Source organism: Xenopus laevis, chromosome 1L (assembly GCF_017654675.1).
Source record: "Xenopus laevis strain J_2021 chromosome 1L, Xenopus_laevis_v10.1, whole genome shotgun sequence".
NCBI classification, from domain to species: Eukaryota; Metazoa; Chordata; class Amphibia; order Anura; family Pipidae; genus Xenopus; species Xenopus laevis.
This window is the reverse complement of record NC_054371.1, coordinates 101,107,548-101,124,879: the sequence shown is the minus strand read 5'-3', so window position 1 is coordinate 101,124,879 and position 17,332 is coordinate 101,107,548. Positions and strand designations below refer to the sequence as shown.

At 39.2% G+C, this 17,332-nt stretch overlaps 1 protein-coding gene across 2 annotated transcripts in view; it reads left to right on the top strand.

Annotated features, from left to right (window-relative positions):
• The window catches only part of LOC121393212 (PDZ domain-containing protein GIPC3-like), a 44,034-nt gene that overhangs the window by 20,043 nt on the left and 6,659 nt on the right, over nucleotides 1-17,332 (top strand). The window contains exons 1-3 of one of the 2 annotated variants that reach the window (XM_041561115.1): nucleotides 6,110-6,180; nucleotides 8,792-8,977; nucleotides 12,353-12,533. In XM_041561115.1, the coding sequence (XP_041417049.1) occupies nucleotides 6,145-6,180; nucleotides 8,792-8,977; nucleotides 12,353-12,533 (403 nt within the window). In that variant the 5' untranslated portion in view covers nucleotides 6,110-6,144. Of the gene's footprint in view, nucleotides 1-6,109; nucleotides 6,181-8,791; nucleotides 8,978-12,352; nucleotides 12,534-17,332 lie in introns of those variants that run through there. The other variant, XM_041561108.1, reaches the window with a different exon arrangement.

Genomic DNA, 17,332 nt, shown 5'->3' with positions numbered 1-17,332 from the left:
CAAATCATAATACTATGAGTTTGTGCCAGCATGGTTTTATGCGTAATAGATCTTGCCAGACTAACTTAATTTCTTTTTATGAGAATGTAAGTAGAGACCTCGATTCTGGGATGGCAGTGGATGTGATTTACTTAGACTTTGCTAAAGCATTTGATACAGTGCCACACAAAAGGTTACTGGTTAAATTAAGGAATGTTGGCCTGGAACATAGTATTTGTACCTGGATAGAGAACTGGCTAAAAGATAGACTACAAAGAGTGGTGGTAAATGGAACATTTTCTAATTGGACCAGTGTTGTTAGTGGAGTACCGCAGGGCTCTGTACTAGGTCTCTTGCTTTTCAACTTGTTTATTAATGACCTGGAGGTGGGCATTGAAAGTACTGTATAGTACTGTTGCAGAACTATAGGTTCTATGCAGGATGCTGCAAATTGGAAAATGAGGTTCAATGTTGATAAATGCAAGGTTATGCACTTTGGCAAAAATAAATGCAAGTTATACACTAAATGGCAGTGCGTTGGGAGTTTCCTTAAATGAGAAGGATCTAGGGGTCTTTGTAGATAACACGTTGTCTAATTCTGGGCAGTGTCATTCTGTGGCTACTAAAGCAAATAAAGTTCTGTCTTGCATAAAAAAGGGCATTAACTCAAGGGATGAAAACATATTTATGCCTCTTTATAGGTCCCTGGTAAGGCTTCATCTGGAGTATGCAGTTCAGTTTTGGACTCCAGTCCTTAAGAGGGATATAAATGAGCTGGAGAGAGTGCAGAGACGTGCAACTAAATTGGTTAGAGGGACGGAAGACTTAAATTATGAGGGTAGACTGTCAAGGTTGGGGTTGTTTTCTCTGGAAAAAAGGCACTTGCGAGGGGACATGATTACACTTTACAAGTACATTAGAGGACATTATAGACAAATGGCAGGGGACTTTTTTACCCATAAAGAGGATCACCGTACCAGAGGTCACCCCTTTAGACTAGAAGAAAAGAACTTTCATTTGAAGCAACGTAGAGGGTTCTTCACAGTCAGGACAGTGAGGTTGTGGAATGCACTGCCGGGTGATGTTGTGATGGCTGATTCAGTTAATGCCTTTAAGAATGGCTTGGATGATTTTTTGGACAGACATGATATCAAAGGCTATTGTGATACTAAGCGCTATAGTTAGTATAGGTATGGGTAGATAGAATTTAATTAAAAGTAGGGAGGGGTGTATGTATGGATGCTGAGTTTTCATTTGGAGGGGTTGAACTTGATGGACTTTGTCTTTCAACCCAATTTAACTATGTAACTATGTAACTATGAGTGATATCCCTGCAGTGAGCACCAACCGTTTGGTTTTTTGGTGTGCTACCACAATTAATGTGGACATTGTCTTGTGGTAACATGGGTGTGGTTTAAAGTAGGTGTGTTTTAAAAACAGGGAGTGGTCAACACTGGCTTCCATTATCAGCCCTCCACCATGTAGGCCAGAAAAATTCTGGCCCTCTTTACCACAGAAGTTGGACAGTACTGAAATAGGGTGTTGGTTTTCCTTTGGCTGTAAATTAATTTTGCCTTCAAATATTGCCCCTTTAGTGGAGTTCCCCATAGATGTACTCTGGTCTCTGTCCGAGTTTCAAATAGGGGGGTGTCCTAACATTCCCTGCCAGAAGCACAGTAGGAGGGGCGCAGCCAATCACAGCCCTGCAGTAACACAAGCAAATACAGGCTTCAGTTCCCTATCAGGTCCTACTAGCTGCTGATTGATTCCTATCCTGCCGTGCAGTGTGCTGAGTGCCTCCGGCTCCCCTGCACAGCCAGAGAATTCAGGGAGCAGGAAGAAGAAGAGAAGGGAGGGATTATTAGAGTTTATGCAGAAATATTCAATAAATCAGCCTGAAACACTACTTTTTAAAGAGTATAATGCACTGGTACATTCTTGTTTTTTTTTTTTTTTTGTTTTTTTTTTCCAGCTTGTTTTTATTAAGGGATCTTCACATAATAGTTACATAGACACGATCAAAAAGAAAATATATACGTCAGTTTTGTAACATTATGTTCATGCAATAGACATAATGTAGCAAGAGTAACAATAACAAATTAAACTAAACAAACAGCTCAGACAAAGTACTTTGATAAGCAGAGAGAGTCCCTATACAGGATTCCGTGAATAAGAGCCTAATAACCTGTTGGCGAGATGGCTCCCGGGGGGCGTTTGACTGGTGCGTTGATGGTCTAGTTGTCGGTCACTAAGATACTGGGACGATTCCAGGACCCTTGGATGATCTGTAAGTAACGCTGTATCATACCAGGTTGTGTAACGAAATGTGTTTACTGTAAGGTGTCTAAGCAACACAGGTAAAGATTCTATATATGTCGACCATGTCCTAAAAAATTTTTCAGTGTTCTGTTCCTTTTTAATCGTAGTTTCTAACCAGTCCATGTAAAAAATAAAATGCAATTTTTGTTTTACTATTACCATGGAGGGGGAATCTTTATTGAGCCACTGTTGCAGAATCGTTTTACGGGCCACCGCAGCCAGTTTCCCCAGGAAATCTTTGTCAGATTTCGAAAAACGTGCCAAAGTAGTAACGTCACTAAATAATGCCCATTCTAATTGCGCATTAACTGGTTTACCAGTCATCTGAGCACCATAGTTAGCAACCTCCTTCCAGAAGGTCTGTAAGATAGGGCAAGACCACAGAGTATGTAATAAATCCGCATTGGGGGATTGGCATCTGAGGCAGTTATCAGAGGGCAGATATCCCATTTTGTGTCTTCTAATTGGAGTTAAGTATGAATTATGCATTATTTGCAGAGACATTTCCTGATACCTACTGACTGGAAGTAACTTCATAATTTTCGTATGTTGTAGGAAAATAGCGGAAGTAGTGTAATTTGGAATATCTAGGGTCCAGGCAAAACCTGGTCTTTGTATATCGTCTAAGTTTATCAGCGTTCTGATCGTGTGGTACAGTTGTGACGTTGTCTGTTTCACCCGACTGTTATTCCAAAGTGTATTAAGCGGGTTAGTTTTATCAATGTCTGACATTTTCGTAATCACAGACGTTGCGAAGTGAAGAAGTTGTAAAGTCCAGCAATTTAGCCTGGGAAAAGACAGTGTGATCAGTATTCATTATGTCGTGTAAATTTTGTAGCCCTTTATCTTTCCATTGCGATAGAATAGGATTTCGGATTCCTATAGGGAAATTTTCATTATCCAACCATGACAGGTAGGGAGAAACAGTCAGAGATAACCGTTGTCTATTCCTGACCGCCCGCCAAGCCTTGTATGTGTCAATAAACATAGGATTATCACGTAATGAGATAGGGATTTGGTGAAATGGCGAATGTAGGGCATAGTTAAGGGAGTGAAATTGTGCTGTATAGGAATCTAGAGAAGTTGTTGTATAAAGATCCCTGTTTAGAACCCAATCTCCAGCATAACGGAGGAGTGCTGCTTCATTATACTCCCTGATATTCGGGAGGTTGGTTCCACCTAAATGATTAGGCTGCTGTAATTTAAAGAGACTAATCCTCGAGCGTTTTTTATTCCAAATAAACAGTCGAAATGCTTGGTGCAGTTTTTTCAGATCGGCATTCTTTATGTGATAAGGTAGCATCTGCAGTGGATATAACAATTTGGGAAAAAGTATCATTTTGATAAAGTGTATCTTACGTAGAAACGTTAGGTTAGTATGTTTCCATTGATTTATCTCCCGCAGAATAGAGTCTATTATCATCCGTATATTCAAGGCATAGGTGTCTTTATGATGTGATGGCAGTCTAATACCGAGATATTTAACATTCTTGTTTTTTACACAAAAGTTCTCCTTACAGCAAGGAGGGAGGGGGAGAGAAGCAAACTGAGCATGCCCAAGCCCAAGCCCTGGATGTTTAAGATGAAAACAGGAAGTCTGATACAGAAGCCCATATGTACAGAGTATAAGGAAAGAAATGTGGTGTTTCTTTTGACAGAGGACTCTGAGCAGCATTACTTTGAGGGTTTACTAGTGTATTCATATAGACCTTTCTGATAAAGCTCAATTCGTTTTAATCTTTCCCTTTCCTTTTACTAGGGTATCAGATATTGCCACTAATGCAGAAGCTGCCAAACAAGATCTTTGGAGAAGGTATCACTATGTTCATGTTTTGTTGTGAAAACCCATCTCCTGGCCATTGCTGGGATGAAACTGTCACTATGACCAGAAGAACAGAATTGTGTCCCTAACCAACTATGTATCCAGAACCACAGGCTATAAGAAAAAACTACCATAGTGGTGTAACTAGGGAACCATGGGCCCACATGCAAAAATTAAACCTGACCCCCCCCCCCACTGGAAGATGTGTACACTCGCCCTTACCTTTGCACCTCCTTGCAGCACATGCTGTGCAGGTGGACCTGGGTGCAGCAAACTTTAGTGCACTGAACAACCATAAATTCGGACGTAAGTTGGAAGTAGTGATCTTAACTGGAATGTGACTTGTGAGGTGCAAATATAGGATAAGTAAGCAAATGGAAGAATCAGTAACACCAATGGACCAAATAACTCCATGGAATATATTTATCAAAGATTGAAGTTAGAGGTTGCCACAGTATTCTAGAGGGAAATTCCACCACTTTCTATTAATTTGATTTTTAATAGAGTATTTATCAATGGATTCAAGTGAAAGTTCATCCTTTGATAAATAGGCCTTTCAAAATCCCATAAAAATGAATGGAGAGTGGAGGAATTTTACTCTAGAGGACTGTGGTGATCTCTAACTTCACTCTTTGATAAATATACCCCCTATATTGGCCTCCAGTGGCCAAATTAATGGAGTGGAAGACACAAGTAGGCAGGCCCCTCCAAAGATTTTTTTGCTGTTGAGTGGGGTTATATATAGTTGATGCAACATTTAATACTGTATTATCATTTGCATGAAGATAAGGAAGCCTAAAGCAGTGATCACAGGGTTAATTCTGGTACATTTGTCCTTGATCAAATGGAGATGATGAGCAGAGCATAATATCTGCATAGACTTGAGACTGAGGAGTGTAATGTGTCCTTCAAGCTAAGAGTAGTGGTAGGAGTAGTGGGGGAGAGAGTTGCCTAAACTGGAGGTATCTAAAGTATTGTATCAGAGTCTTTGGTCACCTGACTTGCAGGTCTTAGTGCGAGGGAAAGCTTGTACTGAGATTTAGATCAGCTAAATTTTTTACTACCAATTAGGGCCATACAAAATCAGGGAGATTTCAGAGATGTAAAAGTGAGTTAGTTGTTCAAAAGGAGTGAATTAGCCTATAAGTGGGGTGAGAGACAAGGTACCATTTATCTTGGACAGGTGACGTCAGGGGCGTAACTATAGAGAAAGCAGACCCTGCGGCTGCAGGGGGGCCCAGGAGGTATAGGGGCCCCATGAGGCCCAAATTTATATATTCAATAAATATTGGTAAAACTAGTCAACTTCTAAACATTTTGGGGGCCTGAAAAATAATTTTGCTGTGGGGCCCAGTAATATGTAGTTACGCCACTGGGTGGCGTTATTTTTTCCCAGGCAATACAGGTTTCTGTTGCCAATAAATGAAGGAAACTACTTTTAGAAAGGGAGATGGAATGACAAAACGTTAGTTATGAAAGATATAAAGAAATTTGTGGAGGTATATCAATTTAACTGCATTTATGTGCCCCCAAAAGAGCAATTGACACGTCTAGACTTATTCAATGTGTTATCCACAAAAATCCCAAAAATCCTTCTCAATTTAGGAGGCCCCCAATACACTACCATTCGTGTTTAATTAGTGTTTATTTTATTTGTACTGAAGTTCATAACCTTGCATTTATCACCATTAAATATCATTAGCCAGTGTACTGCCCTGTTCTCCCATTTTAAAATATCCAGTTCCTATCCTAAGGTACTTCTTTTCTGCTGCTTCTGGCCAGTTCTGTTTTTGAGTCTGTTTCATATGATTGAAAGTTCTGCCCAACTCGGATTGGTTTTCAGTCCTAAGGAGTGTGCTTCTATCATTGCATAGGCAAAGCAAGCCTTCCGTGGTAACTTTTCAGTGCATCGCATGGTAGGTGCCATGGTCCCCTAAAAATATATGGTATCACTGTTACTGTTTTAAAACAGTTAAGTTTAAAGTTTTTAACAGCATACACAAAATGAGCTGCAGTTCAGTTGCATGAGAAATAAAATAAAACTGAATGCAGAGAGAAAGGTATGTTATTCTGGGGGCTGTTTAGAGCAATGATTCAGATCTAGAACTTGTGTGCTTGAGCATGAATGCATAGTTTAGACTCTAAGGAACACTGCTTCTTTGCCAATTTTTAAATCAAATATTTAAAAATCTGAGATAAAATCCGTCTTAAATTTCAGCCAACTCTCAGTCCATGTTTATGTAGCTTTCCCAAGCCCAACAGTCTTTAGTTTATACAGCAATTATTTTTGTGGCACTCTATCAAATGCCTTTGCAAGATAATATTAGATTATGACATTATGAAACCATTATGGGATTTCTTTGTGAATTTATCACAGTATAACTAACCTTTTATATAAATTAAAGTGTTGTGACTACAGATTTGAGGAAAAAAGGGGTTCAAAAGACTTATTTTTCACAGGCACATTACACCAAACTATAAATAGTACTTAAACATCTTATAAATACAAAAAAACTAAGAACTAAGATCTAAGAAGCTAGTTATTACTTACAATCAGTATTGCGTGGCAGATTATTTATATTCAATTGTAATATACACTAAGGACTAGCTATCCCATCAAAGGAATAACTGTTCTATAATGGCTTGAGTTAAATTCCTCATTAATTACTATTTTTATTTTGTATAAAGACTTTCCACTACATTTAATTTTAACATTTGATCTTAAATGAAAAACATAACCCCCCTTTTTTACAGTTGGACTTAATGTATCCAATCATTTTTTTTTATAAAGACAAACCAGATCGAAAATAAAACATGATATAACATCTCTGTTTACAGGGACCAGTTCCCACCCCCTTAGACTATAATGGCTTGAGTTAAATTCCTCATTAATTACTATTTTTATTTTGTATAAAGACTTTCCACTACATTTAATTTTAACATTTGATCTTAAAAATGAAAAACATAACCCCCCTTTTTTACAGTTGGACTTAATGTATCCAATCATTTTTTTTTATAAAGACAAACCAGATCGAAAATAAAACATGATATAACATCTCTGTTTACAGGGACCAGTTCCCACCCCCTTAGACTATAACCCCTACTTCATCTTGTTCCATTGTAATGTGATAGGTTCTGGGACTTGAAGTCTTGCTTTCCAGAGAATCTGGGCACTACCCACTCTAGAAAGCAGAGGGAGTTCAAGTCCCCAAATGCATAACTTTACAATGGAGCATGATGTGGGAATGTTGGGAATCAAGACTGGAACTAGGAGTAGGCAGATGAGACACATGCCTAAGCCGCAACAAAGTGGAGGCACCAAGCATGTACCTCTTCTTTTGCCTACCCCTAGTCTGGACCCTTGTTTCCCCATCTCTGTGTGCTTCTGTGTGCACTTCTCCCCACCCCCCCTGCTCATTATCACAACAAGCGACTGCATGCATTTACGCATGTGCCATGATGGGGGCAAGGTGACTGGCCTGGTTGACTAGTGCTTGGAAGGCTTGGCCGGGCCTGGTGGGAATGGTCCGTCAGTTCAAGTATTATGATTTTCTTTCACTCTGAAATGACCTACATAATCCCAGCTAACTAAGCTCATGTCAAAAGGGGGTATATTTTCCATTTCCATTTAAATATATAAATTTGAGTTAGTCTTGGATACATTTTGGTGGAATCTAGCTGAATCCAGCCCCCCAAAAAACTTAGGAATCTGATATATTGCCTTATGATACTGACACTAAACAATGTATTTTCAAAATATTAATCTGCATTAAAAATTACCAATAGGTCATACTGATAATTTTTCACTGATCATTCTGCTTTTGTAAGTAATTGTTACTTGAAGTTCTTAAACCTGACTGTTTTGCCAACCTGACTGTCCCTTCTCAACCTGTCTGTTAGAGTTTCTAATGCTAATAGACTACTGCTGCCCAAATAAGGCAGCCCCCTCATACAGGAACATGAGGGTAAGAAAGGTAACGTAAAAGCATCAGGCAAATACTTTTATGGTAAAATTATAAATAGCATTCAAAGGCAATATTATTATAGAAATAAAAAAAGATTATTTTCTGGTGTCAGGATCTCTTTAATGCATGATTCTCTCCTTTTAAATGGTCTGCTTTAGATTTGGAGATGTAAGTTTACTTTGCCTTGCTTAAAAATACATATCATACCTTTAATATGATTTACAGTAAAGCCTCAATTTGCTTCTCCATTTCCAATATTTATTAGAAAATTTAAGCCACAGCAGAGCCAAAATAATCAACATAAGCTATTTGTCTATCAAAAGGGATTCACTTGTTCCACTGGCCCGAAGGTTTGAATAAATGTTTATTATAATGTAGACATTGCCATTCTAACACAGTTTTTAATTTGGTTTACTCCAGGTTAAAAATTCAGCAGCCATCTTTAACCTAGCAACCAGGCAGTAGTTTGAATGAGAGACTGGAAGATGAGTAGGAAAAGAACAGAAAGATAATTAATAAAAGTAACAATAACAATAAGTTTGTCGTTTCACAAAGCTAAGATTTTAAAAACTATGAAATATTTGAAAAATTGCTAAAAGCAGGACATACTATACCATACTAAAAGTAATGTAACTATGTTTTGTTACTATGTGATTGCAATATTATTATTATTATTATTATAATTATTACTTTTTTTTTTTTTTAGATCTTGTTCTGTACCTTGAATACACATAAAGTAGACATGCAGAAGCTGTTGGGCGGCCAGATTGGGCTGGAGGATTTCATCTTTGCTCATGTCAGAGGTGAAACAAAAGAGGTAGAGATAACCAAGACTGAAGATGCCCTAGGCCTAACCATCACTGACAATGGAGCTGGATATGCTTTTATCAAGGTGATACTTTTTACCATTTATCAACTCAACATGAACAGCTTTTCTTATTGTTTGAAATATATTGCTTACCTCATGATGTAGATCCTACTAGAGTTGATTTATCCCTGTGTAAGGCTTCCATTTTGTTGTTGTCCAGTTGGAGAATCCATGCACCTTTATTGAAAAAGGATGTATTATTATTATTTCATTGACAGGGTCACATGAGGTGAGTTGAGAAACTAACCTCAGGTGGCAATGATCCGCAAGTTAACAGGGGTGCCAATTGCCAATGGCAATTTCAGGAAGAGCCAAAACTCCTATTTTTAAATCAGGGATGCAGACCCCCAACCACTTCAGAGCAAGAACACTGGGCTGGGGGGGGGGGCTCAGATCAACACTTAGTTCCAAATGGGCCTGCTCATTTAAAAAAGGGAAACTTGTCGACGGTACAAAGAAGACGTGTCTCTAGAGCAGGGGCCCCTAACCTTTTTTTACCCGTGAGCCACATTCATATATAACAAGAGTTGGGGAGGAACATAAGCATGAAAAAAGTTCCTCGGTTGCCAAATAAGGGCTGTGATTGGCTATTGGTAGCCCCTATGTGGACTGGCAGATGCAGACTGTAGATGCTCTGTTTGGCAGTGCACATTGTTTTATAGTTTGCCTTCAAACCAGGAATTCAAAAGTAAGCACCTGCTTTGAGGCCACTGGGAGCAACATCCAAGGAGTAGCAACATGTTGCTCACAAAGCCATTGGTTAGAGGCTAAAACCCAAGATAGGCCAGAAATTAGATTGCTTCACACCAAAATCCAGTGTCCAAAAACCGAATGAAAAAAAGTGGCCTTTACTCAGGAGTATTTGGGTTTTTAGCTTCTGCCAGACACCCCTTTTTGCTGCATGCAGGTTAGACTTAGCTAAAACATGTATTTAACTAGAAACGTTATAATGATCATGAGTGTCACTGGGCTAATACTAAAGAAATCCCCTTCAGAAGCTTTACTGGGGAAGTGCTAGGTTGGAATAAATATGTTAGAACGCTAATTAGATACATATTCTCAGCATCAAAGTAGACCATAGCAAGAGCCTGAAATGCACATTGGGATATATTTATCAAAGAGTGAAGTCAAGATACTGTAGCAAGGATGCCACATCCTGGATAGAATTTATCGGGCTATATAGTTTTGTATCAATACTGATTCATTACTTGAATGTCCTCCCCTAAGTCATTAATGAACAAGTTAAATAGGAGTGGGTGTAATACAGAGCCATGTGGGACCCCACTAAGGGGGTATATTTATCAAAGAATGAAGTAAGAGATCACCATAGTCTGCTAGAGTGAAATAACGCCTCTCTCCATTCATTTCTAAGGGGTATTTATCAAATGATGAATGTTCACTATTTGATAAATATGCATTTAAAAATCCCATAGAAATGAATAGAGAGACAAGGTATTTCACGCTAGCAGACTGTGGTGATCTCTAACTTCACTCTTTTATAAATATACCCTTAAAGGGCACCAATCATGACCAAAATCATTTACTAAGTAAATACACTATGTGAAAGTTCAAGAAATCCGATTTTTAAAACAGTTAGAATTGTTTGTATAATGTAAATGATCAGCTCACTATTCCTTCTGCAAGATCTCCCCTTTCTCCCCTGCAGTTCTAGCTGAGGCAGGCATCTTGGATTTCACTGGCTCCTCCTACCTATATCTTCCCAGCCAACTGTAGCTCTGAAATCTCGCACATGCTCAGTTCAAATTCCCTGTTTGCTTATCAACCCTTCTAAGCTATTTTCAAATCAGCCAAACCTGTGTGTTAGCTGCTGTACAGTAGTGCTGCCACCTGCTGGAAGTTAGCAGGTGGCAGCATTTCTAGTGGATACTTCTAGTGGAGGAGTTTACTAAAACAAGGCATTCTGGGTAGAATACTCAAAGCAGTGTTACAATCTGAGCATGCTCCTGAAATTTGCACATTAGAGTCTCTGTTAGAGTCTCAATATGGCCTCCCTCAGTGAAAGAACCCATTTGACAAAGTAAGGGATTTTTTTAAAACCTGCAGTTTTTTCCAAAAACTATATATGTAGTTTGATTAAACGTGTTTAGCTTGTACTGGTCAGATTGTTAATATGTGTTTGATTTTGGCTGTGATAGGTGCCCTTTAAGAATCTTACTCCAAGTGGAAAATGTGCATTAACACCTACCCTCTGTACATGATGAATGTAAATGTTACCCACAACTTTCTGGAGAAAAAGTCCATCCTCTGCCAGCCTCTGCTCTACTTAAACTCAGCAAGCCACCTTATATCAATCCTTCAGCAGTGATTTTATGTGACCCAGTCATTGACCTAAATCCACAAGCCACCAATGCATGCTAACATTTGAAACTTCCACCACAAGACCATGGGTATATTTTTCAAAAAGTGAAGTAGAGTTCGCCACAGTCCTCTAGAGTGAAATTCCGCCACTCTCCATTCATTTCTATGGGATTTTGAAAGGCGTATTTTACTTTCACTTTCACCCATTGATAAATACTCTTTTAAAAATCCCACAGAAATAATTGGAGAGTGGCAGAATTTCACTTTAAAGGACTGTGGCGATCTTTAACTTCACTTTTTGATAAATATACCCCCATAAGTTCTGCGGCAACATTTAAAAGAATATGAAGGGAAATCATTTTCTTCCAAACTGGCCTATAATGTCCTCATGAACCTACTGGTAGTGGAACCATCCAAGAGCTGGTATTTATGCCTCTGCAATACCCTTATTCATCTGCACCTGAACCTCTACCCAACCAATTTTCCCCACTTAATTAATTCCACTGTCAATTGCATAACTAGATATTACTGGGCAGTAAATTATTTTTCAGGCCCCCAAAATGTTTAGAGTTTAACTTGTCTTACCAATATTTATTGAAACCGTATATGAATTAGGGCCACATGGAGCCCCTATACCACCCTGGCCCCCCTGCAGCCGCAGGCTCTGCTTTCGCTGTAGGTATACCCCTGCCCACTGTCCACTCAGAGCCTAGTGTTTGCCTTTTAAAACTACAAAATATGTTGCTAATTGCAGTTCACAGAGCTGTAGGTTGGTCTAAAAATTTCATGCAACAATTAATATAAAAATATAAAAATATTAATTCAAAAATGAATTCCAGTCTCATTCTTGCGGTTTCACTCTGAATTACATCATGGAAATAAACTTTGTTTAGCTATTTATGCTGTTTTCAAAGAAAAGTCAACTTGGCAAATTACAAAGATTTTAGGAATAACAAAACATAATTATGCACTAATAGAAAACAGAAATGCAATGATTTTGCAATTTTATAAAAAGTTTGTGTTTCATCACTATTTGGCATCTACTTAACATGCTCTCTTTACAACTCTTTACATATTTAGAGGATTAAGGAAGGCAGCATTACTGACAGACTGAAAAGTGTGAATGTGGGTGACATTATAGAAGCCATAAATGACCAGACAATTGTGGGATGCCGGCACTATGAAGTTGCCAAGATGTTGAGAGAGTTACCAAAATCAGAGACATTCACTCTGCGATTGGTCCACCCAAAACGTGCTTTTGGTGAGTCTTTTGAATAGATATATATATAAATATATATCTATAAATAAATGTTTGTTTATACATTCAGAATGTGTGTGTTCAGAAAGTATTACCGATGTGCCAAAATAGAAAATAAGAAGTGGGATATATGCTGGTTAGATCCAGGTAGAGTTTACAAGTTGCTCAGGCAGCGGTGAGCACTAATGTATACAGTATTTGTAGCCAGACTGATGACTGAAATACAGTCAGCCAAATATCATGGCAATATCACGGGACCACGTCCAGCCACACATTTGCAGAGCTAACTGTCCGTTATCTTACTGGCTTCAACCAAAGCAGTAGGCCTAATGCAACCCCCAACATTACCTCAGCTTGCTCAATTGCACTGACTACATAAAGTGAGAATTGCCAGCTAAAAATGTATAAGGCCATTTAAAACATTAGATTGTAACCTCTTGGGATCTATGATCCTAATTTTATTTTGTACCCCTCATTTGTTAAATTATTGCAAAACTTGCTTTTAATAAATCAATGTCAAGTACTACATATAGGGTTGCCACCTTTGGACCATAAGGTCTGGGCAGGGGGGCAGGCCAGTGATGTCATGGGACGTGCCAGTAATGGGGGATGTCATAGGTGGGGCTATGATGTGGCAATCAGTGATTGACTTATCTTCGCATCAGTCTAGTAGAATTCTGCTAAATTTTTCTAATTTGGAAAACCGGGTAGACGGTTTTGACCCGGGCAGCCCTTCAGAAAACCAGACTGTCTGGGTCAAAACCGGACAAGCGGCAACCCTAACTACATAACTTTCTGGTGTTATAAAAAGTGCTGCTGCTTCTGCTCATGGTGTTAACCTTGCCTCAAGGCAAAAATTAATTAGCTTCTAAAGTTGATGGTACACATCCATTTTCTCTACCGGCATACTTCAGTCTGCAGTTTAAATTTCTTCTGCCACCTCCCCCTGACTTTAATGGCAGCTTCTAGGTTACTCACAATCAGGACTTTACACCCAGAGAGCCTCAGTTGTGTTGACTAAAACCACAGGTTTTACAAAACAATATTCAGAGTAATGCCGCCCTTAAACAAGATAACCATGAGGGGTCACTATACTCCTATACGTATAGAGATGTGGAGCTAAAGAAATATTATCCTTTGTTTATATAGTGCCAACATAGTTCACAGCACTTTTACACAAAATATACATCACTCAAAAAAATTGATAAAGCTAATTACAAATAACGCATGACAGTTTTTAATTTAATACTTATTAGTACTTATTATTTATTAAGTATATTTAATACTTATTCAACAAGAAAAAAAATAAGATGACAGAAAGAAGCCTTTTTATCGAGTGTACGCTATTATTTGCTTTTTATGAAGCACAAGTTATGTTTGAAGTATTCGGGTCACCATGTCAAGGAGGAAAGATATCTGCAATAATCTTAGACTCACTAGCATAAGAAAAGACTTCAGTTCCCTGTTGTAGCAGTGGCTTGAAAATAGAAGGAGCAAACTCAACACCTTGAGGTGGTCAGGCGGACCCAGAGAGAACCTAAGATGTATTATAACATCAGGTTTTTCACATGGACCCAGACCTGTGCAAGACCAAAAGTCAGTATTGGATTGCTGTGATCTTTGGGCCCTCAGGCAACACCTAATTAAAAACAGACATGATTCTGTAGCAGAAATTGCTACATGGACAGTGAACATAGTTCACCGCTGCATCCATAAATGCAAGTTAAAACTCTACCATGAACAAACCAAGAAGAAACTATACATGATCCAGAAACACTGCCACCAAGAAGAAACCATACATTATCCAGAAACACTACCACCTTAACCTGACAAACTGTCCTGTGGCTTTACAAACCAAGGACACTTACTCTGGGCTAAAGAAGAGAAGGACCATCCAGCTTGATATCCGCACACAGTTCAAAAGCCAGTTTTTGTGACGATATGGAGATGCATTAGTGCACATGGCATAGTTATCATGTACAACTGGGAAAGCACCATTAATACAGAATAAATTATACAGGGTTTGGAGCAACAAATGCTGTCATCCAGAGAACACCCTTTTCAGGGAAGGCCATGCTTATTTCAGCAACACAATGTTAAACCACATTCTGTCCCGTCTGCACTCCAGACCTGTTTGGAATGGGTTGGTGGGACACTGGGAAAAACCTGGTGGGCCCTCAGCCCTCGTTGTCCCCACCGGCCCACACTTGCTTCCAGAGCCATCACTCCTTCCTGACGTCCCCCTGCTGCATGAAGAAATAACACACCTGTCAGATGTACGTGCTGGCAGGAGGGGGGGGGGACAGAGGGGTGTTTGCGGCAGAGGGGAAGTCAGAGCCTGGGGGGGAGTGAGCAGTTTCGGCCATTCACACAACGAACTAGAAGGAACATTGAATGTTGAATGCTGAATGTTGAAATAAAGAGTATACATTTCCTGAATATATATCTGAAATATGCTGTTAGCAAAGGCTTTACAGCAGGGGAGGGTGACATTTTTGTATGCCCTAGACATTGGACCTCAGCCTGTCCCTTTAGCATCAGCTATCAGTGCATATGCGAACAGCCCTGCTGTATCACATGCCCAGACTGAAAAAAAGCAGGCATTTCTCCCTCTCAGCTCCATCACCAGATTAGCTGCAAGTATCCAGCAGAAGGCTGGGAGGATGTTTTTTGTGCTCTTTTTTTATTTACGCTATAGGCACCAAAATGCCACCTCCCTAAAGCTGCAACTCTAGGCAGGCACACTCCTTTCTGCAAAAGATGCATTTTTTATGATATATTAAAGGGACCCCCCCCCGATTGATTCCAGGCGCTTATATGTTACCCTGGGCTTGTGCTCCTCTTCTTCCAAAAAGCACCTGTCCAGGACACTGTTTAGAATTCCTTCCAAGAATCCCAAAATTGGAGTGCTATTCCAGGTCTGTATCACCGGATTGGTGTCAGGTGCCTTCAGGTATCGGGCCCAATACTGCCCAAAGCCCAAAATTGTATATCACAAAGCAAGAGACCTGCGGCACAACTGTTGCAATTGATTAAGTGATCAGTATTTATTCAGCTCACAAACAAAGCGGCAACGTTTCGGACCTCCACTGGGTCCTTTATCAAGCCTATTGGTGTAAAGCATGTGACAAACATTTATAGTGGAAGAGGGGTGTAATCACGCCTCTCATCCCTCCCCCAAGGTCAAAGTTCACAGTGTCCATATATTATTCTCCGTAGTTCATAGTCCATAGCAACCAATGTCCAAATTGTTATTTTCTGTAGATATGGCACTATACAATTGCAAGTAGTGTATCCAAAATATAAATGTATCAAAAACATTGTGACACACAGTGATAAAAGTGATACTAAAATTGAAACATAAAGGAAATAGATGCTGAAAGGAATTGATCTATACAGGCCTGAGATATCATCTGGCACCCATGTGGCATAAAGTATTTAGCACTCTTCATGAGACACTTCATCGTATGTACAAATTGGTACCGATACTCAGGATGTTTCCTGTAGATCATGCTCCTTTAAAAAGAAACAAAAAAATTGTTAAAAACATAAATATAATACACATATTGAATCAGTCATTTATTTTCTACACCATTAAAAGCACCGTTATAAACAGGACTCCATACCTAATATTAAATATTAATACTTAAATAAACATTGCTGGGGTATAATCCCTATTCAGTCCTCGAGGCCAAATCGTATCCAGTCTGTGTATCCACCGCATTTCCAATTTCTTAAGCATCAAATCCTGTCACCACCTCGTCTAGGGACTTCTACTGAGTCAATGACCTGAAAGCGTAATTGACTAACTGTGTGTCTAGCCTCCTGAAAGTGAGCTGGAATAGGGAGGGCTGTCAGTTGTTTACGAATCGTGGATTTGTGCTTGGAAATGCGGTCTTTGACCTTTTGTGTAGTTTCGCCCAATATAGAGCAAATCGCAGGGGCATTTCAATAAATAGACCACATAAGAGGAATCGCATGTATAGTAATTCTTTATAGTATATTTTTTACCCGAAAGCGGATGATAAAACACGTCCCCCTTGGTAACTGAATTACATTGTGTGCAGTTAAGACAGGGAAAAGTGCTGAATTTTGGATTACATAAAAAGCGTGTGGACTGCTGTTTCAGAGGTCCAATATCGGCTTTTACTAGTCGATCCTTAAGGTTTCTGGCACGTTTATAGGCCATTAGTGGTGGTTGCTGAAATGCCGGTATGTTGGACAAACATGATGTAAGCAAATGCCAGTGTTTATGTATGATTTTAGTAACATGTTTGCTGGCAGTAGAAAAACCTGAAACAAAAGCCATCCTATTTTCATTAGTTTTGTTTCTACTTGGGGGTTGTAATAGCTCTACCCTACTCTTATTGTTAATTAGAGATAGACCCTTATTTAAAACGTCCTCAGGGTACCCCCTCTCTTTGAAACGGTCAGTCATTTCTTCAATTCTCTTTGTGTATGTATGTGGATCAGATACGATTCTTTTAACCCTCGAGAATTGTGTATACGGAAGGGAACATTTGAGGGAATGCGGATGGAAACTATCAAAATGTAGGAGACTATTTTTGTCAGTTGATTTTCTAAAGAGGTCAGTTTCCAATTTAATTCCCCTTCTGAAAATGTTAACATCCAAAAAGCTAATGCAATTTTTGTCACTTGTCCATGTGAATTTAATGGAAGATTCCATATTATTTAGGAAGCCTATAACGGCTGTCAATATGTCAGAGGGGCCTTCCCATACCATTAGTAGGTTGTCTATATAGCGTGCGTATAGTCGACAGTGGGCTTTGTAAAGGGGGTGT